At 41.9% G+C, this 24,863-nt stretch overlaps 1 protein-coding gene across 18 annotated transcripts in view; it reads left to right on the plus strand.

Moving 5' to 3' along the window:
• FGGY (FGGY carbohydrate kinase domain containing) overlaps positions 1-24,863 on the plus strand; it is a 284,438-nt gene that overhangs the window by 151,068 nt on the left and 108,507 nt on the right. For 13 of the 18 annotated variants that reach the window (XR_016469373.1, XM_090146739.1, XM_090146742.1 and 10 more), the window contains 2 exons: positions 21,770-21,982; positions 23,722-23,833. Coding sequence is in view for 17 of the 18 variants with exons in the window: in XM_090146739.1 (XP_090002865.1) it covers positions 21,770-21,982; positions 23,722-23,833 (325 nt within the window). In the remaining variant the exon portion in view is untranslated. The other 5 variants (XM_090146748.1, XM_090146741.1, XM_090146744.1 and 2 more) reach the window with 5 other exon arrangements.

Below are 24,863 nucleotides of genomic sequence, written 5' to 3' on the forward strand. Positions count from 1 at the left end.
TCTGCCTGCTGCAGCAGCTGGAGCAAATAAGGTTCACTGTGGGCAAATGTGAGCTCATGTTGCCTCTGCTCTGAGCTGGCAGAGCAGTCAGGGTGTTTCAGCCCTGAGTCAACACTGTGATAACTTGCTCGCGTGACTTTCTAGTTGAAGTTAGAGATCCTTAAAGACACTGATTATCTGTGGTATAGGCATACTTATATAGTTTATACTCCAAACTCTTTCAAACCATAAATGTAAGTGAAGTGCATGCAAATGGTAGAAAGGACAATGTGAACTTTAGGAGAAACGGGTGAGGCTCTGTACACGTCTTCGCTATCAGGAGATGCGGAGGTGAGTCATCTTCACAACGTGATGGCAACACAAACACAAGGAACTTAGCAAAGATTTTTCAGAATTATCCACTCAAGAGGTTGAGTCTTAAAAGAAAATGGCATTAGGAAGAAACAAGTGGCATTGACTCGGGCCCTTAATTTGATGCCAATGATACCTCGGAGTAAGCAGTTTCCCAGAGGATTGTCAGAGATGTGAAATGAATGAGAGCTGCTTCACAGGCATTTGTGGGCACACACACCTGCTTTCAGCAAGGAGAAAGACAGTGCGTAAATGTCTGGAATATTACATAAAAGCTGTCTGGTGAAGTAGGCAGAGCAATTAAAATCCATCTCACTTAAACGAACCCTGAGTGCAGGTCAAACAAATCTAATTTTTATTGTTCCTTAAGGAGATGTCTGTATAGGGGACAAAAGGAGGATGCAGCCATCAGGTTAAAAAAATCAAGATGCCTTTAAAAAATTAAACGTTCACAATAGTGCTACAGCAAGCTAGATAAATGATATATTACTGTGATGGTTTAAAACTAATTGATGACTAATGTTGTAATGCATTCGTAGCTACACTGATGTATTATATATCTTGGCCAAGCTGAAGGGACGCTTCAAGGAGAAAAATTGCTAACTGTTTTAACCTGATGGAACTTGGGGAAAAAATAGTTACTTTAAGAGATAAATGGAAAGGTTGTGACCTCCTAATGTACATCTGGGTCTTGCAACGCAAAATCAAATTATCATTAAACAGAATGCGATCTGTGATGGAATTAAAGCAACTAGAAACCAGTGCAAAAGTTTCTGTAGGGAAATACAATTGAGCAGTTTGAGCTGGGAATATTAGCAACAGAGCTGTAAGGAAGTGCCTGGCCAAAGAACTGGCGTAACAAGTTGGAATTGTTTTGCTGTAGAAAGAAAGTTGGAGACTACAGGAAAAATGTTAACATATTTACTCCAATTTACATATATAGGACATTCTATAAACATTGGTTAATTAGCATATGAATAATTAACAATTTACACTAAGTTTGAGTAACGTGTGTTTTGGTTCTTGGAGGGGAGACAGGAAGCCTCATTTTCCCCTCCTCATTTTTGTCATGCCTGAGGCTCTTGCCCGCTGGGTTTTACCCTTACAGATGGAATTCAGAAAAGATGTCAGTCAGGCTCTGCTTATTTTCACATCTAATTCATGCAAAAACCAGGTTTCCTCCTGAGGCAATAAACTGGCCCAGATTTGCTTCAGAGTTTGGCCTAGGTTCAGTGAATGACTCACTTTTACTAAGGTACATCCATCTTCCCAGCTGAAGCACAGTATAGGAAGTGTTGTCAGAGAGCAGATACCCACGTAGAACTACAGCTTAAAGATTCAAGGCCTTAGGAACCAGAAGTAATAGCTTGTTTCGTCCCCTCGTTTCCTGTTACCCAATATTAAGGACACTGAGTGGGTGTAAGAAGAACATCGTTACTCAACTCAGAGAACCAGTGAGGTTTTTGAAGGCAAAACGCACTGCAAATGACAAGGATGTATTGCTGGAAGCTGTGCTAGGAGGAGCTGCAACCAGTAAGCCTCTGTGGTCACAGATTCTGGATTGCTGTTGCATAGTCTTGTGGAATAAATGCAGCAACAGGTTACAAATGAAAACGTAACACTTAAAGGCTGATGCTAAGATGCAGAATAACTTGAAAAGACCATAACTGAAAAGCACCACTGATATCCTTAGCCTTACTCTCAATGTCTGAGTTGGTTCCGTGAATAAATAGGGGCATGATATAAGAGAAAACAATTTCACAAAGACAACCTTCACCACAGGTGACAATTTAATTTTCTTCTGGTTGGGAACAAGTTAATGTAACAAGAACACCACCAGCTAGCAATACTGTCTGAGAACAATGTATTTCTCTATGATAAATTAACCTTGCAGTGGAAAGGGAAATGCTTGCAATACCAAATTGCAAATATTTTCTACGAAAATTCTTTCTGTGAAGTGTTTGATGTTCCAAAAACCCCAAAGCCTCCATATATTTAAGCCTGCTGTGTATTAGGCTTCCTTCTTTGCATTCATTCAGTGCTGGTTTGAAGCCCAATACAGGCAGCAGCTTGGAAAAACAGTTCTCTAGCTCAGGATGGAGCAGCTGAAGTCTCAACCCTGGAGGTGTTTACTCTAAAGGGGAAAATTGTTCTTGGGTGAAAATGTAAAGCTATTCAGATGGTGGTGTTGGTGTCAGTTTCCAACAACATCAGAAACTCAGTGGTATAAGTATCACTGAGCTGATTTAGAGCATACATATTTTCTAACAGGATGACAATCAGACATATCTTCAACTCTATCTGGGATTTCTTTCCTTTCACTCGCATATTAAAGCAAAGCAAGTTAAAGCAAAGCAAGAGTAATGGATACTTTTCTCCCATATCAAGCTGACCTCCTACATCTTGGTAGAGAGTAAATGACTTTTCAAGGGGAATTTTTAAGGCAAAAAAGAATGCACACAAATTAGCTTTAGATTAAACTTTGAGCTGCTAGTCAATTTAAAGAGATAAGGTGTGGAAAAAGTACCAAGTAAACTTGAAGCATGGCACTTACTGCTCAGACTGTAATAGGTGATCAAGGAGGGCTGAGTTGAGTTCTGAAAATTTCATTTCATTTGGTAAAAGCTTCATTTGCCCACATTATCTTAAAGTACACTGAAGATCTGGAGAGGGAAAATTGAGTTATAGCATTAGAACCTACAAATGGATGTATACAAACTGCACATGCAGTTTGCTATATGCCCATCAGCACAGGGTCATGCCCTGCTTGCAGGCTTGCTTCATAGCTACAGACCTGACCCTTGGTGGTCATGACTCTATGGAGGGAAATGCTTGCAGCCCATGGGATCATTATCTGCCATCCTAATTTCTTAGTCCTGTATCTCTTGGGATGTTCTTTTCAGTGCACGTGGTGTTGATGGGAAGGAGATGTCAGCGAAGACATCCCACAGTATTTCCAGGATTGCAACACTCTGTAGGTGAGGAAGCTGTTCCAGTGTTTGGGTCACTGTCATAAACAACGATCCTGGCAGTTCTTTGCAAGGGTGGAGTTACACAACCAGTCTTGCCATCCTGCTCTTGAAAACAATCAGACATAAAATAGACTAAAAGAAGAGTACAGCTATAACTTTATTTCCTTCCTCAAATGTTCATCTTGATTCATCACCATTCATTGTGATAGCTGACAGAAAGGGAAAAAAAAAGACTAGACCAGGTTGCTCACGGCCCCATCAGCCTGGCCTTGAATGCCCCCCAAGGAGGGGGGATCCACAGCCTCACTAGGCAACCTGTGCCAGTGTCTTGCCACTCTCACAGTAAAGAATTTCTTCCTAATATCCAGTCTAAATCTACTGTTTTCCAGTTTGAAGCCTTTTCCCCTCTCCTGTCTCTACCTGCCTGTACAATCAATGAATACACAGATGTAATAACAGAGAGCTTGGCTACGTAGTCATCACACCAAAGCAGAAAAGATAGGAACACTCACCCATATTCTAGGCTCACTTACAAAACTCCAGCAGAGCGGATCTCCAGAAGAGAACCTTCCCCACTGCTAGTCAGCTCTTAAATGGGTTTAGCAGAGGTGCAGCCAGGCTCCACCCCTTCCGGCAGCACAGGTGAATTGCCTTCACCTGTGCTCCCCTGGCTGACTCATTGCTTGCTTCAGGTGATCAATCAGAGGTTCAGGCCATGATTCAGCAGTTCCCATACACTGCCCTTGATTGTCAAGTCTCAGTGTCAGAATGTAGACAGGAAATTTTAAATGTACCTTTGATAGTTGTTATGTTTACCATTGTTCTAATATTGTGTCAATAGTCTAAAGGAATTTTTGATGTGATGCACTGAATGTTCTGCCTCAGAACTCAGCAACGGGCATGTCAGAAACTACTACATTCTTCCTTCCTGATCCAAGCTTGAGTATCTTTCAGTAGTTTTGTCTCTGATATGGTTTCGAAATTTTCCTAGGAAGCCTTAGGCAAGAACCTGGACATCTGCTTCATGCTGTTTTGGCAGCTCAAACAGTTGCAGAGAGAATGGAATAATATCTCCCCCAGTTCTCCAACAACATCCCACTTGCCTGGTTCATGTAGGCAGGAATTGCTGAGGAAACTCCTGTTTTCTGGGCCATGACCCATGAAGCTGCATGTTTCAGGAAAAAGGTTAGCCCCTGGAGGAGGAAAGTGTTGCAGCTCTTTTTCACTGATTCTATACCAAAGTCAGAAGTTTTCAACACAATGAGAGCATCAGTGTGTGCGTTCTGATTTCCATCTGTCATGCAAAGTATAAATCTCACAAGTGTGAGATCAATCCTGCCCAAAATACTTGAAGTCACCTAAAATATTGGAGAATAAATATTTTATATTTTCCTCCAGGGTTCCGAGTGTTGCAGACATTCTGTTATCATACAGTACAAGCTCAGGCAATGTATTAAGTTCAGAGTATGGATCTACACAAGGATGAGGCAGAACTATCTGGATCCCCAGTATCTTTCTACTAACAGCTGTCTCTAATCATATCACTACATTTATCTGGTATTTGCCCAGTTTTCTGGCGAGCACTTTCTCAGAATGTATCTGAAGGGAACAAAGAAAAAGCAAGTAATTCTAACATCCAAGGTGTTACAATATAAATTCCGTGACATTTTCTATTATGTGAATGTTCCTAAATGACAGACTGAGACATCCCTCAAACTGTCTCCCTTACAGACTTTCCTTGTTCCAGAAACTTGGCCTAAGTCAGGAGGAAACCCCATAACTGTCCCTTTGAAGTTGAACTGCATCACTGTGGGTAAGATGTGGGGCAAAATTGATTAACGGTGTAATTGCATGAAAATCAGAAATACTCCAATGGGGCTGAATCTGCAGTGTTATAAAATTACTTCCCTAGGGGCAAAACTTCTGCAACCAATGTCATGTTTTAATTATTAGCAATTTGTTTTGGGTTGTATGCAGAACACAAAAATAATATAACTGCATTGGAACTATGTACATATATGGTGAATTTATTCTTGTATCTATTGCTCTTCAGTTTTTTTCTGTGCGATGTGCAGGTGGGTTTATGACCCTACAAATTTCTTAATATGTACTTGCATGAGCCCCTGTTGAATTTCAGATTCTACAAGATGACAGTGCTGACTTTAGATTATTGTCATTTGTACATTTTGCAATGAGTTTAGGAGAAAGGCTGCGGATTGTTTATAATCTTGAAAGTACAGATTCCAGTTAACAACCTTACCCTCAGAGAGCAGACAACTGTGTTTTTCACAAATTAGCAGATGCTGATGGTGTTTCAACTCTTGTGACTGTGTTCACAAGTGTCTGAATTCAAAGGGCAAAATAGGATCTGCCTTTTGTAGGAAATCACAGCCACAAAAGCAGACGAGACACGCTGCCTAAAGGGTTAGAGTCATTTTCTATCTTTCTCTATGCTGTCTGGATTTTGGCATCGCTATGATACATCACCTCTGTAACGAACTACTTCACATACGCTGGTTATACTCAATTCAAAACTCTTGAGAGGGTGTTGCAGAAAAATATTTAACCTCTGCTACTTATTTTTCATGAGATTTAAGGTATTGTGAAATTTAAGAAGCTCAAGAGATTTTCACTGCTTGGTTTGTGAAATTCATTTCCAGCTCAGCAGATTGTGGTTTCAGAATTTTGTGCATCTGGGTTTGCCATGGGTTGGGAGGGAAGATGTCTGATGAATCTGCCTCCAGACACAGCAGGGCCATCTGCCTGCTCCTGGGCAGTGAGGTCTGGTGCCTGGGACTGCAACCTGCCTGCCCACACCTGCCGTGAGGCTTCTGTCCCAGCAGGCAAAGGCTGCACTGTCATAGGTGCCCCTGGTAGCAGTGGCCTCAGGAAACACTGAGTGTAAAGGGATATGCAAAGAGGGTAAAAGGATAAGCAAAGCTGTGCCTTGTGTGCACGGCCTGAACCTGGGGAGCAAACAGGACATTTTCACATGCTGGCAACACGAGCGGCTGCAGCAATAAATGTGTGCAAGTACTGTTGAGCAGCCCTCTACCGTACTGCAGCAGTGGTCTTCTTGTCCAAGCATTGGTGGGGGGTGTCTTCTTCTTACCCTAATCTGTGGCAGCCTGGCAGTTTTCCCAGGGGGAGCCAGTTGATGGAAACATGACTTTAAGCCAGAACTTTCAGCATTCACATCACAGGAGAAAGTTTATAAAGGACGTGGTATGTGCATTTTCCCGTTGTATACCACTGTACAGCAAGCAAGTCATCCCATCTTCCCACCCCACTCACACAGCGTCAGAGAGCCTCACTTATCCTTATGGCATTGTCAGTGTGGTTTCAAAAGAAAAATCCCCCAGTTCTCTGAAATGCTCAACTGTTGGGTACCAGAACCCCAAAACATCTTGCCTGCAGTAGGGGTTAGGAAAACAGAGAAGCGCTGATTTGAGTGCCAAGTGGTTTTTTGGAAGGCTGACTCCCCTGAGAATAAAGGTTTTTGGTATCCAGCCAAGAGAGCAGGCAGGAACAGGCCTAGGCAAGACATTGGAATTTTGGAGGAGCCTGAAATATTGCATGCTTGTTTATATCAGCTGCTGAATTTTGTTTTAGAAGGTGAGCTACCCAAAAGTTAAGCAAATGGGTCAGAGATTGATGAAATCTGAATTATTTTATTAGTTATACTTAGAGCTGCATAAAGCAGGGATTTTCCATCTTGGCTCTAGTGTCTAAGAGTAACTGATCGTTTCTATTAAAAACAGGAAAAAGGAAATTTCCTTTTTTTCCTATGGTACACTTCTCAGAATGTTTAGCTTTCCACTCAAAAATCCCTTGTTCTTGTGACATAGTAGTCAGCTGGTTTTTCCTTCCCTGTCTCCCTGTCCTGATCTGACTGCTCAGAAAGCATTTCATCCAGAGCACTTCCCAACTTCAGTTTCCTACTCCAGAATTATCCTGCTTAAGAACGAGACTTACATCTGCTTTGGGTGCTTGTACAAGCTGCGTAAGCAAATGTAAGCTACATGGTTCTTTATACAATTTTTCTTCCCTTCAGTTGTTATATTAATCAATATCTAAGTAAGCAGAATTTTTGAATGCTCAGAGATACAATCCTTTTACAGTTCTGCTGTGAGTAAAGCAATTTACTTATCTGCTTGTTTTGCTTTGCTAAATGCATTAGCTTTAGATGAGCTTTTTGGCATAGAAATTCCTGAAAAGACCATAACTGAGTGAGGAAATTGCAAAAGAGAAAGAAAGTGGTTATATAGATGGATTATATATTATTTATTTCTCCTTCAATATAAATTCAAGAATGATTTACAAGAGAACAGTTCTCTGTGGCTTTATTTCAATGTTGCAAAGCAGCACTATAGCTAGCATGGCTGTTCTCTTTAAGATTCCTCTTCCTCTGAAAAAAACTTGGGTAATGTGAATTTGTCTTAGCAGTGCTGTCGATGCCATCCGTGGCCTCACTGATGGATACTGAGTAGGTATATTTCCCAACAGTCTCTTCCATTTGTGCTGAAATTTGGCACTAAACCAGCACAACCACTTTTATTTTCTTGTGGTGGTAGTTTCAGTTAGCAATACATAGCCATGCCTTCTGATTTGGGGACCAAAGGAAAGTCACAAAGCTGTTCCTACTCATCCTCTGGCGCACCAATTGGACCAAAAAATCTTGTCTGGTACATCTGAGAATTCTGAATCACTGGATGCAGTGCCAGCCATTTTTCTGCTTGTTGGAAAAGATCCTGTTGCCTTCAAAGGTAGGCTAGTATCTGCATTTCTGGTATGGCTATGGTGGGCAATGCAGCAAGACTGTCTGCCCAGTTTTCTGCAGGGACATTCCTCTTGTGCACACGTGTGCTCCTGGCACAACAGCTCCCACCACCCTTCACCAGCAAGCCAGGATCCTTGCCTTCAGGGAGGCAGAAAGATGTTTTTGTGTGGATCTCAGTGGAGAAGGAGTGGAGCTTTATTTCCTTGACAAGACTGGAAAGTGTTCATTCTGTCTTTCCCCTTCACACACATATTTTCTTTTCTTTGTAGAGCAAGTCATTTGTCTTTATCTCACCATTCACCTTCCTATTTGATTGCAGTTAATGGAATTGTCACCTTTATGTACTCATGTGCCATTTCTCAACCTGTCTGGACTTTGGCCCCCAAAGGTTACCACTGCTAGTGAAGTAATATGATTAAGTGAGTCTTTTTGGACAGATTTATGCAAGATTTTTTCTCCAGCAAGTGTCACATCTAGTCTAGTTCTGTAAAAGAGAATATTTCAAAGATGCCAACTGTCATCTAAAAACACTAAATTGTTCCACAATGCTGGTTGAGAGGACTGCAGGCCATATCAGAGCAAGGCTGATTTACGCTACCTGAAGTAGCTCTGTGGCTTAAAATATGGGCTGTGGGTAACCATGAGAAAGAAAAGAACATTCCTGTCTCTCAGAAATCACATTTAACACGGAGTTTTCATTAGTTACTCTCAAATGAAAATGTAACAGGATACTTTTTAAGTGAATTTGGCCAAAATTTTCATCATCGACATCAACAGTGGGATCAAATCATCCTCAACAAGTTTGCTGATAACACCATGCTGTGCAGTATGTCCCTTTATGATCAGGGCATAGAGCTCCCAGAGAGGGGGAGTGGTGCCCTGCTGTCCCTGGAGACACCCAGGATCAGGGAGAGGGCTCTGAGTAGCTGGTGGAGCTGTAGGTGTCCCTGTTCATTATTGGGGAGTGGGACCAGATGGCCTTTAAGGGTCCCTTCCAACTTAAATGAAATATATATATATTTTCCTCTTATTTTTGCTATGACTTGTAGGAAAAAAACCTGGAAAAATTGAGATACCGGTGTGATGTAGGTATAAAAAAGGCACTGTCGATCTCTGTGTGTAACTAAGGGTGCTCAGGGAATTTTATTACCACTTTATGAGTCAATGGCAAGACATCACTGTCAACATTATCCATGATGGTGTGCTATGCTCACTTGGGTAGAGAAAAAAAATGAATTCTGATGGAAACAAGTGCAGTGAAATCTTATTAGGTAGTGCAAACTTTGCTGTCATGAAAGAAATTGTAAGTGGTTGATATTTAACTTTGCAAAACAAAGGCCAAAAGAGGATTCAAACTGTGTGTATAAATGCACCGTGGGAGGAGAACAAGTGCTATTTACATGAAAAGAAAGTGTCAGCTGGCCGTGAACGTACGGAGGACAGAAATCACAACTTTTATTTTCAATGAAATAGGATTCTGAAACAGAACAGTAAGGAAGAGAGATAGCTGGGGGGGTGAAGAGCAAGAACTATAAACTGAAGCACAGCGTGTTTGTGGAAGAGTTTGTAGAATTTGACTGTCAAGGATAGTGGAAGAACACTTGGGTTCATTTCAGTGGGTTTCATTTAACTGCTTCTCAGTTGAGCAAAACATGTGGGTAAATCACAGTCAAAGCACTTTGTTTTGGATCACTGAGCTAACGTGAAACAGCTTGTGTGTCCACGCTCTTTATACTTTCTCCCCGTGGCCCATTTCCCTGCTCAGACCAGTCCCTTCTGCTGCAGACGTTTTCCATGGGCCGGGTCCTGCATGCTGGGACTGGTCTGACTCAGATCGTGATGTGCACAGCTCAGGAGAGACATTTGCATCCCACTAGAGGAGGTGCAGACCTCCCGGGGCGTGAAGTAGAGCATGAGAGCACAAACTCCCACAGAGCAATGAGCTGACTTGGAATTACTGCCAGGAGAGTGGTATTTGTTTTTTAAATCTATCAATTCAAAGCAAAACATTTGGACTAACACAGGAAAACAATGAATATTTCAGTGTGGGTTTCATGTCCTTTCCTGCCCTGTCAAGATGCAAGGTATTCCCAATGGAAAGTCGATTTGCACAAAGATACCAGTTTTGTAAAGTGGTGTTTTCTGTCAGAAAGTCATTCCAACGGAAAATTACCAACTGGTGCTAATACAAAGTGACTAGCAAAGGTTTCAAAATGATTCAGTGGCCAAGCTGGAATGCAAACCCAAAGCCCCTGACCACTAACCCTGTGCTCCAACCACAAGACAACACTCATCTTTCCTTGAGCAAGGTTGTTCTTGCACTATTTCTGCCTGGCCCAAAGTGGGAAAATTTTGGAAATGTTGCAAGAGAGCTTTTTGTTAGAAGATTTCCTGATGTGGAAGATGAGGAGGGTAAGAGGAGAAATCCGTGGCGCTCGCTGGGGGCTCTTCAGACAGGTTGGGGCATGGGAGTATGGAGGTGAGGCATGCGGCCTCCGAACCCAGAGAGGCTGTGGATGCTCCGTCCCTAGAGGTGTTCAAGGCCATGTTGGATGGGGCCCTGGGCAGCCTGATCTGGTATTGGCTATGGAGGTTGGTGGCCCTGCGTGCAGCAGGGGGGTGGAACTTGGTGATCCTTGGAGTCCCTTCCAATTTGGGTCATTCTGTGATTCACATGGAGGAACATGGCTTCACATGGAGGATCGTGCTGGCCCATTTTTCTTCTCAGTGGGATGGCAGAAAGCTCCCAGCTAGCAGACCTGCTCTGTCTGTTTAAGAAGCAGTGAGTGCAGACTGGGGGTGCTCCTTTCAGACCCATCGTTCTGTGGTTTCCTCCCCAGCTGCCTGGGCTGCTTACAGCCAAGCGCTTCAGCACCCCTGTATTCCTGCAGTGTTGTGAGGGCAGCCAGCCTACAGCTGAGACAGCATCATCCCCTTTAATAAACATCAAGACCCGAAGCCCTCTCCGTTTCATTCACTCCTAAATCAAAGACAACTACTATTCCCTTTCTGAGGCAGCCACACCGCTGAACTCCTGACTGGGCACGGTGCTTTTAAAAGCACTCGGGGTCCCCAAATGCGAACCAGCTGCCGGCCTTCAACCCGATCTGGGGAGGCCCGGCTGCGCCTGCGCTGCCATCCGCCTCGACTCGGGCAGAAGCGGCCGGGCCGGGGGGAGCGCGGCGGCGGCGGCGGCTTTCCCGGCAGCGGCCCGCGAGCAGGAAATCGCCCTGTCAGGAAAAGCGCGGTTTGTGCGAGCAGCTCAGATAGTGTTTCAGTTTGGACAAGTAAGTGACCGCCGCAAGCCGGCGGGCTCCCTTAGGCAGGCAGCCCGGGTTGGGGCCGCCCCTCAGGAGAGCGCGTTCGCGTGGCCCCGCGCCGGCGACCGTTGCGACCGTTAACGGCGTTGGCGCGAAGCGGCGCTGCTGTTGGTCCCGGCCCGGCGCGGGAACGCTCAGAGAGCGCCTGCCTTGTTCAAGGAGGCGCTGCTTGTTGACGAATGTCGCGTTTTCTGCTTTAAAAAAAAAAAAAAAAGTGTTATTCTATTATTCTGACTTGAAACCCCAGGCACTCGTGTGCAGCACGCCCTGCGGCTGCGTTGTGCCCTACGGGCGCCTCCTCCTATTGGCGCTGTGCAGGAGCCCCGGCAGCCTTTCCCCCATTTACCCACTCGTTCCCAACGGCAGCACTCGAGTGACCTGAATAGGCAGGTGGGATGTGTACAGCACTCATGTGCCTGCTTCATCCTCTGCGTCCCTGGAGGTTTTGGAGCAAGCTTAAGCATCAGGGAAGGAGGGCGAGGGGCTCTCGTAGCTCTGAGGCTCCTGAAAAGTAGTAAATCTTCACTTACAGCAGAATTGATTTCCTTGTTTTTCACCCTCGTGTTTTCCCATTGTCCTAGAGAGCTGTTTGCTTAACTTATTGAAATTATCTTTCCTAAACGTGCTGAAATTTAATACTAAAATATACTACTTTCTTAAATGCTAATGGTTCTCTTTTCTACATGTATTGGGATGGGGCAAAAAAGGCTTTGTGTGTTTTTTTCCCTCTCTTTTCTTTAAACTTTTTTTCTTTCTGGGAGGGAGAGGTGCCTGAGACAAGAGGATGAAAGGAGAAAGCAGAGGGAATTGGATTCTTGTAGGTACAGCTGTTCCCAGCTGTAAGAATCAGGGCAGAAATAAATGTGTAGTGTCAGGAGAGACTAAATAAACTAGTAATATGCTGGGAAGCTTTCTCGTGGACTCGTAGCCACTTCTGCTATGCTGCTGCGCGTTTGTTACGGTGCTATTTGTAACTTATCTTTTGAAAATACCGGTTCTTTTCAATAAATCATCCACTTCCCCAGAAAAGATTCTCACACTGTTTGTTTCATGAATTTCCTTAGTAAGTCTGCCTTCTTTCTTCCCATAGGCTTTATTTAAGCCTTCTTTTGTTTCTGTTAAAGGTTGACCTGCTGTCTGAGAACTTGTGGGTTTACAGGAGGGGATCAGAATAGCTGCCCTGTGTGCTCCTGCTTTGTATCTTGGGTTTTAGTGATGATTCGAGTTGCAGTTTTTCCCTTCTACGTGCCACTGGAATATTGAAGAGCCTGCATGCCAAGTCAAAGCAGTGGCGTGGTCTTTGTAGAAGTGAGTTTCTGAGCTTTGTTTCTGAAGGGAAGTCTCTGGTCAGCATTGTCTGTTTGGCTCTTGTTAATACTTCAGGTTGGTATCTTGGGCTGTTTCCCCTCTGTATTTCCACATGTGAAGTGGAAAGTACTCAGACTGTACATAAAAAGAGGTTGGAAAACCTGTGGCCGTCAGCTGTTTGATGCAAGCAAGTTTAGAAGCTGATGGTTCAGAGATACTTTCAGAAGTCACTGAAGGAAGCATACGGAAAAGCAATGGCCTGATACCCATTTGGGTTTGTCCTTGTGGAAGTTTGAAGTTACCAGACTGATAGATTCATTAAGAAGACAGATTTTGCATGTGTTGAAACACGTACCTTCCATAACCCCTCCCCCAGTAAGAGCTGTGTATGTAGGGAGAAGGCAGGAGGAAGATAACTCGCTGCATTCAGATGAACAGATGTTATTCTTAACAAAAGAAGTGGATGTAGACATGTTATACTAATATGCTATATCTAGATATCTGATTTATAGGCATAATCTATTTCTTTTAACCTAACCTAGTGTAGCCTTACTTGGTCATGGGTGTTTGTGAAAGGAGCTTCAAGGTTAGTGTTTGTCATGCTGTAGACCAAATAAATGTGGGATTTTGAAGTGACAGATTACCTACGACTGTCATTCTTCCCATGCTCTTACATGGAAGAGCAAACAAATACTGTATGATAAACCCTGTGTTCAGCTAATAGATGTGTTTGCTTCTGGGCTGAACATTTTAATAGAAGTGGTTTACGGCATGTCTTTTTAAAAATTGATTTCACTATTGCGTCTATCTACTGGCCTAAGTGTTCCAGGATCTGCCAGGAGTAATTACAGACAGTTGGTTCAGATGTTGCTTAAATGTGTAAGCCTTGATGGGAAACATAGTGGATTTCAGCCAAAATGCTAATTTTGATGTTTTGTCATTTTGTAAAGCTACGGACTCGGAACAAATTATTTTTATACCGATCTACTGATACATAATTGCACAGCTAGGGCCAAGTTTGTCCTTGATGGAGCACTGAACACTACTGATGTCAAAAGTTACAGTATCAGCACTAACCTAAAGTTGACTAACTTGATAGCTACAGTAGCATAATAACTTCATTTACCCAGATAAGCTTAGGTACCTGTATTGAAGTTCATGATACCAAGGCTTACTTGCTCCAGAATGCATTTTAAGGCTAGAGCGTGTATTGTTACAGGAACTATCCTTGCCTTTTGAACTGTCTTTTACTCCAAGTTGTATTTTACAACGTAAGCAGTATTTTCTTCATTTGTTTTAACATAGAATTAAAAAAAAAAAAAAAAACCCACAAAAGTCACAACACAGGAGCCTGGCACTTTTACAACCAGTGAACTGGTGCTGTTCTACCTGCCCAGTGTGGGTTAGGATAGAGTGGCGGACATGAATAAGAAAGGTGGTCTTCCTTAGCATTACGTTAATAAGTGGATGCATCCAACCACTTGGATCTGTCAATCATTTTGGAGCCTGTTGCCTCCTTTCAGCTAGTGTGAAGCTGTTACTACTACAATTTCTACAATAGTCAGATTGTGCTTTTTTTCCCCCTCACAGTCAATGTAAGCAAGAACATCATCTTCCAGAGCTTCTAGCATTCTGCAGTGTCATTTGGGACATGCCTGATTGCCAGATCATTAGAACAGCGTTCAGGGATGCATGCAGCTGCAGTGTCAAGGAAAGAGTGATCTACATAGGTTGGTGTGCATGTGTTGTATGACTGTAGTTTTCAGGGTTTGGAGAAGAAAGGGTGCAGCTCTATACCCTCTTAATTCCTTAGGTTTTCCAGCGTGAGAATTGTGTCTTGGCATGGGCTGATGAACGTTTCCTCTGTTTGAGAAACTGTAGGTTATGGCAAGCGTTCAAATCCTGCAGCTTGAGAGTGCACCTGTGATGTTCACAAGTATCAGGAGTCTAATCATGAACTACTAATTCGGGAGTTTTGCCACTTCAGAGGATGTAGGATCTGACCCTGCTTTGGAAGTGATGCCCTGTCCAGGCAGGGCCAATGTAGCCCCAGTGAGAGTTGGAGCTGCTGGATTTCCCTAGTAGCTCATGCCTCACTCCTCATCTCTAATTTACGTGTTCTTGTGGTTCTTTGCTTGGCCTTCCTTTTTCCTGAGAGCTCCCGGCTGCAGCTGCTTCCTGCTGTTCCAGCAGTTAGAAAAGCAGCAGAGAGTTAAACTGACTGCTTTTGTGAGGCATAGCTGCAAGCTGGGAAAGAAGTGGAGCAGTTCTACCACTGTCAAGTAGAAAAATCTTGGAGTGGGAGAATAGTCAGTGTTTGTTTTGCCTGCCTGTGGCTGCGGACTGGGAACTGGGGAGGCGTCCTGCAGCGTTGTCTCTGGTGGTTGCAATGGAGGGCCTCTCAGGGTGCACTGCAGCTATGGGAGCCCTGAATCATAGAATCACTCAGGTTGGAAGGGACCTCAAGGATCATCAAGTCCAACCGCAGCCTAACCATAGTACCCTAACTAACAACCCTCTGCTAAATCATATCTCCAAGCACCACATCCAAATGGCTCTTAAACAACTTTGTCTAACTTATCTAACTGAGTGTCCTAGCAGAGAAGACCAGGGTGAGCAGCAGCTGTTAGTCTTCTGCAAGCTGGATTCCTCTGTGATAACGCTCCTTGAGGGCCAAAGCATAGGGAATTGCCCATAGTTTCAAGTCCTTGACCTTTAATAGGCACCTCTGTGCTCCTGAGCAGCACCTGATGCAGCCACGTGCCTCTCTTTAATCAGAGTTCAGCATGCTATTGCTCTTATTTTATCAGTGGCAATATGGACTGTATCTTCTAGTGTAAGCTCAAAAGTGGAACTGGAAGGGCAGAATCACTTCTCTGTGTTAGTGCAAATCTGGAGTAGAGCAGACTCTAAAGAAAAACAACACTGTTGAACATCTATGAGTTTGATATTTGCTGACAGTGGTCATGCTGATGTCTTCCTGCTGTTCTTTAGAGATCTCTAGATAGGCAGTAGAAACTGAAAATAAATGAATTTTGGGTCTCACTTATTGGAATAATTTGCTTAGTCATTTTTACTTTTCTGCTGCGTGTTACTTTGTTTCAAGTGGCTTGGCTTGGAGTGGTCTGTAAGTTACAGCAGGATGAACTGGGATGTGATGTGCTTTTTGTCAGAATAGGTGAAAGTGGTTTGGCTTGAAAGGATTTAAAATACAAAAGATAGAATTAAAGGGCAGAAGGTAGTGATGAAGTAATGGTTTTGTCTTGGACATGGAGAGGGGAAAAAAAAGATATGGAGAGACATTACAGAAGATTAGTACATAGTGAATAATTTATAGAGTGGAAAAAAGCAGATACTAGAAAGTAGTAGAATATTTCCAGACCTGTGGTAGGATTTATTGAGATGATGTTACAGCATTGGGGGCAGGGCAAGTAGGAAAGCTTTGGAGGAGCAATGTGAGTGGTGTGGGACAAGGTGTTGGAGTCTGATTCTGCTACCAAAGTGAGATCGTTCCACTATGCTCAGCTGTTTTCCCTTGTTCTAGGATGTGAAAAGGCTCCACAGAGTTTACTAGGGAATGGATAGATGATAGAGAATATTTGGTTTATAGTAAAGAAGACAGTGATTAAGGTATTTCTTCCAGCGTGCTTTTATTTACTCCAGTTCTGTTATCCTCAAATTTTGAAATCTCAGAGATCTCCTTCATGTATGCCTGATTTTGAGAAGAGAAACGGAGGTGAGGTGTGCTGTTGCTTCTTTTTGTGCTTGTTGATAGCTATAGCACAGTCCCTTGGGCCGTGAAGGATATTATTCTAGCCTTCAGCATTTCCATCTGCTCTCACTTTCCTACAGAAATGTACCTTCCTTGTCTCTTCCCATCCACACAGGAGTTAAAGATCCTGGAAAACAGTGATTGCCACTCTTCTACCACCAGCTCTGTTAGCTTACTGGAACCCTAGAAAGGCAACAGTGTTGAATTTCGTATGTAATGTCAAAAATGCTTCTTTCATTTTATCTCCTTTCTACAGCTGACAAACACCTTTTATTTAACATATTTAGATCTTTTCACACTAAGATTATGAAGCCTAATTTGAGCCTGTTAATCTTTTTCCCAGTAATCCATAGAAAAGCACAGCTGCACTACTAAAGACATACTGTTTACCCATGATCTCTGGGTTTGGGCAGCCTGCAGCGTTCCAAAGATCAAAGTTTAAAGGAGACGTGCCAGTCCTTCACAATTCCTTTTATTTAATCTCATGAAACCACGTAAGCCACGCTTGCAGCTGATAAATACTTTTGCTGAGCTTCAGCCTGTGTGTGTTTGTGTGCAGCCCTCTGGTCCTGTAGCTTTAACAGAAAGGTACGTCCTGCAGGCTGATAACCATGAAATAAGGTAGGGCAAATGGAATTTAGTAGTTGTAATGATCAGTCATGTGGTTACTTAGTACTTAGTCTTTTTAAATTAATATAAACAATGTTAAGGATTTTCTGTCTTAAAAAAATAGAAAACAAACAAAAAAACCCCCAAAACTAATATTGTTTCAAGTGACAGTTTCACCCCACTTTCTTTTTTCATTGCCTATGTGGGAAAGCTAGCACATTTGTGTAAAGATAAACTGGGAAGTCGGTGGTTTCCAGCATGAATGTTTTGGTTAATATTTATAGAGACTAGTATTTAACGGGCCATATAAATATTTATCATATGCTGCAGCTCTTTGATCATAAACACTTGTTTGAAAAGGCGTTCTGTCCCTGCTGTGATTTGCAAAGAAAGAGAGACCACTGCTTTTTCAGTGTTAGGAGGGAGATTTGGCTTGTCCTACATTAGCAGTTTTAGTTGTGGACTATAACACAGTAAAGCTGGAGATGTCTTTTGAAATTTGTTATTTTTTTCTCTTCTTCTCTGTTTGCAAGCTCAAATAATAACTTGTATGCATGAGGCCCCAGTCTGCAGCAGACTGGCAAAGCTGGATTGAAGTTTTGGGGACCTTTTTTTCCTTGGCTGCAAGAGTTTGTCTGCTATGTCCTACATGTCACTACTCTGCTGCATTGCATCAAATAGTTTGTTGTGTTTTTAGGAATATTGTGCTCAAGGAGTTGACCCGTGACTGTTCACCTGCAGGACTTTGTCTTCAACTGTTTTTCTGGTTCTTTGTTTTTATTATATTGACTGCAGAAACTGTAGGCAAAGGTTCCAATAGATATGAAATGCAGCATGGAGTTTTACTGCGAAACAACATTTCATTTGCACATGGCAATAAATGTTGGTGTCCAGATTCCAAAACAGGAAGTTTGTGCTGGAGACAGAAGAGCTGGAAAGACCTTCTTCCAGCTCACAGGTCTGTTTCTTCATTTGTAATTTGGAGTCTCCTCCTGTGCAGAAGGAATATTCAGAATAAGAACGTTCATCTTCAAATTCTTAACAAAGTACTTTGGCTAAATATTTTCAGCCAGCCTTATTTCTGAGTTCTGAGGTCCTCAAGAAGCACCTCTAGGCAGACTCCCTTGTTGGTGACACTTATGAGCTGGAGATGATAGTGCTTCTTGTGGAATGTGAGTGGCATTCCAGAAAAGCCCTTGGCATCCACCAATGTTTTTGCAAGCAGATCAGATCCTTTTTTAGAGAAGCCATACTTTGAACAGCATTGACTGCTTGCTGCACTTGAGAAAAGATTTACTTTAACTTTTAGCCTTTTTCTGTAAGATAGCAAAATATTTCTCTATAATGCTAGGTGATTTCTGCTGAGAGAAATGCAATTTTAAACAGGTCTGTTGTATTCACTGTTCAGGTCTGTCACATAATGGCTTCTTGCTCACGTCCATCAATTTACAGAAATAAAATAAGGGATATTTGTAAACTGATAGATGCTGCTTGAGCACACAAACTTGGCATCCTGCACGATCACTCACATGTGTGCATCCTGGTTGCTTAGTAAGGAAAAAAGAGTAAACATTACATGGGCTGATTAGGTTCCAGATCTCAAATGTTTGTGGGAAGAATTCAATGCAAAGCTATAATTATGAGTGCTGAGTAGGAGGTACTATGAGCTGAATTCTCTAACGTCTGTTAAATTTGTTCTCTAACCAGCAGAATACATTAATAAAATCACCCTGCCATACAGGGAGGGGAAGTAGTTGGGAGTAAAGCTGCGTGTGAGAAAGCAGGATACAAAGTGAAGTACTACTTTTGCTGTTTGTAAAAAGCAAGAAAGATTTGCCTATGTTTAAAAAAAAAATAAAATCAGCTTTGCAGCTTGTGGCTTACTCTCTTCTTATGAGTCAGCAGCCAAAGGCAGTGCCAAAGTAGGGGTAAACTGGGAAATGCATGAGATAGCAGCAGGGATAGTTTCCTGCAATTTCCTCCTTACTGTAAACCTTCTAGCAGGTAGCTAGCAGCACCTGCAGCCAGGCTTTTCAGATTTGGGGAGGCTGAGTGCAGAATTAAAAACTGAACATATCTGTTGATAAGAATGTTTTAAAACTCCTGTTACAGCCGAGGGCTAGGAGGAAGATGCAGGGTGCTGTAAGTATTCCAGCTGACAGATACAGTATTAATCACTGATAGCAGGAGAATTCTCCTCTTTCTGTCGGAGGCATTAGCTTTTGTCAGCCTGACCAGGTCATAGAGCCAGGGCCAAGCAAATAAAGCGAGATTTCTTGCCAATATTCCTAGGTGTTAGCCTCATGGCACACCATTATTTTTAGCTGATTGCTCATCTCTTGGGCAGATGACCTTGCTTAGCAAGATTAGTGTGTACTGCACCTTATCTACCACACAGAATTGGGATGCTGAAGGAGGGTGGCTAGAGTTTCTATCAATCTGCAGTGTACCCTCTAGCTTTGATATATATCAAACATATATATATATATATATCAAATATATATATTTGATATAAAACATATATATATGTTTTCTAAAAAAAAAGTTTTTTTTTAAAGCTAATGATGCGTACAACTTGCCCTAGTAACCCTACCTTTGTGCATGCAGAATGCTGTGTGGTAGGTGCTTTGGACCTATCTAAAATGGAGTGCAATTGACTTGGCTGTATGATCAACTGTTATTGTCTGAAGATAGAAAGAAGTCTAAGAATTTTGGGTCCCAGTGCTTTTTCTATCATGCTTTGCATATAGTAAGCAAGTAAACTTAGTTATTGCCAAAAAATCATATATAGGCTTAATTTGAAATGTGAGCAACCTTATTACAGAATCACAGAATCACAGAATTGCCAGGGTTGGAAGGGACCTCAAGGATCATGAATCTCCAACCCCCCTGCCACACGCAGGGTCACCAACCATTCCACCTAATGCTAGACCAGGCTGCCCAGGGCCCCATCCAATCTGGCCTTGAACACTTCCAGGGACAGGGCATCCACTACCTCCGTGGGCAGCTGTTCCAGTACCTCACCACTCTCTCTGTAAAGAATTTCCCCCTGACGTCCAACCTAAATCTCCCTTCCCTCAGCTTAAAACCATTTCCCCTTGTCCTGCTGTATTGTTCTGCTAAGCAGAACTTTCAGAATCTTTTCCCCTTCTCCCATGTCCTTCCCCCCTAAACAACGAGTCTTTCACAAAGAGATGTCATCCAGGTCATTTGCTTGGGATAGGTGGGCTGATTTCAGGTACAGCTGTTTTGTTGCTCTGTAAGTGGCCAAATGATAATTGATATTTTCCTTTTCTCAAAGTACCAGCTGAGTTTTGCATGCTTCTGAGTTTTGGTAGGAGATTCATACAAGCACTGATGTGGTGCTTGTGTGACCTATCAAATACTTTGTATCAGCTCTTAATTAACATTTCCCAGATTGATTAAATGTTAATGTTAACTATTAATTAAGGGCAAGCTTAGAAATTAAGTACAGTGCATTTGTCACTATATAAAATGTCATTTATTTAAATGTGATACAGTGAAGTAAGCAACTTATTGTGAATAATTAAATCAATCAATTTAGGCTCACTTTGTTCTTTTAGGTTGCTAGTAAGCAGGCACACATTTCCTGGGATGTTCTCATAACTTAATGAAGTAATTTCAGCAAATTATTTTTCTAAGTCTTTAAATTCATGTGGATTCCTAGTGCATAGCCCTTAGAAACCTAAGCAGTCTATTTTTCAGTTGGTTTTTTTTCTTTTCCTTGCAAGGCTCAAAGTTGGGTAAGATGTTCCAGATTGTCACTTAGCTATTTTAATTCTCAGCATCACACCACTTGTTGGGGGGAGGAGGAAACCGTTTTCAGACTCTGCAGAATTCAGCCTGACTCACTGTCTCATCCAGCAGTGATTTGCCACTCCTTAGCTTGTTGGCTACATGGGAGGCATTGGCTCCTGCCTCCTCATCTTGCTTCAGTTCAGAGCTCAGTGGAGCCAGACACACAACCCTCTTCACTGCTTCAGGAGTCTAATTTGTTTGCATCCATGCATTGACATGGCTGAGGTGTTACTTCCTGTCTTTTTCACAAGTGAATCCAATTTACTGCTTGTTAGCAGCTTTCCCATCTGCCAGAATTCAGGAAAACCCAGGAGCATCTGGGTTGAACGTGTTAGGCATCAGCTCCCGATTACTGCTGAGTTTGCACCCATACCTTTTTCTTTGCTCTCTGTCTCCTTCCTTCTTTTTCCCTTTATACAGATTTGATAGTGTATGACTACTGCTCAGTTCCGTGTGTGTGTGTGAGCTTTCTCAGAGCATGCATACTCGTATGTGCAAATTCACGTTTTCCTTTTCAGGAACTTCTGCGCCACGCAACTTAGATGCAATTAGAATCAGAGAACCCTAGGAGTTGAAAGGGATCTCTGGAGATCATTCAGTCCAACCCGCTTAGGTTCCCTACAGCCAGTTACAAACGTTGGAGATAAAAACAGAACAACTTGTTTGAGACTTGAAAACTAAAATTAATTGAAAAATGCTATGTGAAGACTTGCTGCAAAGAAGTTACCAAACAAAGCACTTACACAGCATCTCTTTTCTGTTCAGCGTAACTTTGTTTGTCATTTTATTTGTTTTTAAGCTCAATTTGTTTATTTGTTTGCTTTATTTTTCCTCACAGGCTTTATTGAAAATGCACAGTGAGAGGCAGACTTCAGTGAAATACTATGTTGGAATTGATGTTGGATCAGCAAGTGTTCGTGCTGCTTTGGTAGATGAGTTTGGGACAGTAGTGATGCACGCAGAACAACCAATACATATCTGGGAACCTCAACCAGACCACTATGAACAATCCTCTGCTGACATATGGGCTGCTTGTTGTGCAGTCACCAAGGTACCTGAAAGAAAAGAAATGAAGGAAATGAGTTTCAAGCGGCAGATTTTGAAAGTTGGAAGTCTTTCAGTCACTGGCCTTTAGCATTCAGTTCTGCTGTGTTTCTCTATAACATGGAATCACCTGCATACATTCAAGGCACCTTTAGGATATGTAGCTTCACAGTGCCTGTTAACCACGTGAGGAGCAGAAGGCCAGAGTGATATAATGGAAAAGAGGAGGAAAGCCTTTCCTTTTTGTGTTAGATCTAAAGGAGGACTTTTCCACTGCCTTTGGGATTCACATCAGGGATTTTTGTTCCACTGCTATATGTTTTAGCCACAGTTTCTTTGAGGAGTGGAGGTTGCTCAGAACCTGATAATGCATACCTTTAGAGGTGTGTGTGGTGTTGCACTGCAGCCAAAAAGGAGCAGTTATTATAGAAATTCAGTCTGTCGGTTGTGCCTCATATGATATCTATCACCTGTATCCTCATTAAGACATCTGTCTGGTGTTATAAAACTGAAAGAAATTTTATGTATTTGTAGATAGTATCAAGCTTAAAAATAGGCTGAAATAAACCTTATTATAAGGAATCCAAAGGGATCCACCTGTATGTGTTGGTGGTAAAAGTAAATGACTGACCTTGCTTGGCAGTCTACATGCAGACTATTTCATCATCTGTAATAAAGCCACAGCCTGCTCCATGATCTAAGGTTATTTTTTAAATATTCATGATGGGCAGTTTGCTCTTTCTCTTGCTATTGGTCAGCCTTCTCAAACATCAGTGAGCTTGGCTCTGCAGAAACCTTCTGAGATGAAGGAGACAAGTGGTGAGGGGAGGGGAAGGAAAAGAGTAGTGTGACAAGAATGACAGGAAAGGCAGCTTGATATTACAGACAGCAAGTTATTTGGCTTTTGTGAATTGCTTTTTTTCTTGATCTTTAAATACAATCTTATATTTAAGCGATTAAAATATGGTCTCTGGAACTTTGGCTTTACAGAGCCAATAAGACACTGGCACTATTGCAAGTCTGAAGTCTTTCGTTATAGTACTAATTAAGATAATGATATTTTTATTGTTGCTGAGAAGTGGCAATTCATTACTGTGTTACATTTTAGATGCCTTGCAACTTTACATGGCACTTGATCCATGTGGGTATTATATATTTTTCTCCACTGCTGCTTGAAACCATGAAGTTCAGATCTTTTGGGGGATGATGAGTTTTTCAGATTATTTTCTGAAAGTAAGCTATTAAGTTTCTGGGAAAGTTTGCATTACAGATGTATTAGCATTGCTTTAGGTTTTGACCAACTCGACAACAATTTATTTTTGGGACCCTGCATTTTGTAACAAAAACTATGGCACAGTATTACCAGAGCAGTTCCATAAGATACTTCATTCGTTTGCCACCTGCAAACTGAATGAAGTGATGGAAATGCATAACCCTAATCCTGTCTGCAGGTTTCATATGTGGCAGAACTTTTAGAAAAGAAATAACAGTGCTAGAAAGATTCAAAGCCTATTAAAGAGCTTTTCAGGTACGTTTGAATACAGTTTGTCAAAATTTGGTTTTCAAGTTTGTTACATTTTTTTTGTTAGCATTCAGATTGAGATATTAAGGAATACTGAATCTCTAAATTTTTGTAATTTGAGTTTGTATATCTAACTTGTAACTTGTTTTCTGTGTTCATTAGTTCACATGGTAGACCATATATATGGATTTCTTTGTATTTGTGTATGTTTTATATATTTGCAGGAAGTTGTCTGTGGTGTTGATGCCAGCCAGATTCGAGGGATTGGATTTGATGCTACATGCTCCCTCGTTGTCGTTGACAAACAGTTCCAACCTTTGGCAGTCAACTCACAAGGTAGGAAAAAAGTGAGATGAATTGCTTTCTGTTTGGCATCCTAATGCCATACTCCTTCATACTGGATCAGAGGGCATGCCTCTTAGAAGTCTCTACTCATTTTCAATTTTTAGGTGTTTCATCCTCATTCTGACTTTACTAATCATGGCTTTTCTTCTGTGTGTGAATACCTGCCCACACTGTCTAAAGGAATGCTAGAAATTAGTATTAGTGTAGCCTGACTGCTGCTTCTGTCATGAAGTTGCAAGCAGGAGGTTGAGCTTGTGTATTTTTATTACAGTGGTGTTCTGTCTTTTTCTAGGACAGTGCTAAACCTCTGGTACCTTTTTCTAAAAAGAAAATTAAGTTTTTATTAATTTTTAAGTCGATACTTCAGAAGCCTTTTTTTCCCCCTCACACAATCCCACTTATGACTGGGAGGCTGCTAATTCAGTAGTTACATAGCCATAATCAGTTTTGTTGTTTTACCCTTTCTGTTCTCATATTTGTCATCTCCGATCCTTCTTAAAAAAAAAAAAAAAAAAAAAAAGCAGCTTTGTCCCCAAAATGTCCTTTGCTAAATTTAGGAAAGATTATTTATTTTTCAGTTTGAGAGTCTTTGATCTGTTCAGTATCTGATGATGTCTGGGGCTATTTTGGTCTACTGAGTCAAATTCAGTTCTCATTTTTTTGCTGTCAGATATCCTTAAGAACTTGGGCTTTAAACAATGATATCAAATGTAAGACAAGAACAGACAGAATATTGTCACATTGGGCATGCACTAAGCTCATTTCAGGCAGCTTTGGAGGTCTAAATTGTTTGAATCCATCTTTAGTATAGTGTTGTTCCTCATAGACCTGACTTGTTTTGGAGTATGTTTTCAAGATTGAAATGCATGAGTGGCTCTTCTGTGGAGTTGACTGTGCAGTGTGCTCAGCAAGAGAGTAATGTGAAGTGTCACTTGGGTTATTCCTTCTCTTGTTTAGTAGGTCTTTTGTAGGTTAATTTAATTAAAATGTCTTTTGCTTTTTGTTCTGATGTGTTACACAG

Source organism: Phasianus colchicus, chromosome 9, assembly GCF_987193195.1.
Source record: "Phasianus colchicus chromosome 9, bPhaCol1.hap1.1, whole genome shotgun sequence".
NCBI classification, from domain to species: domain Eukaryota; kingdom Metazoa; phylum Chordata; class Aves; order Galliformes; family Phasianidae; genus Phasianus; species Phasianus colchicus.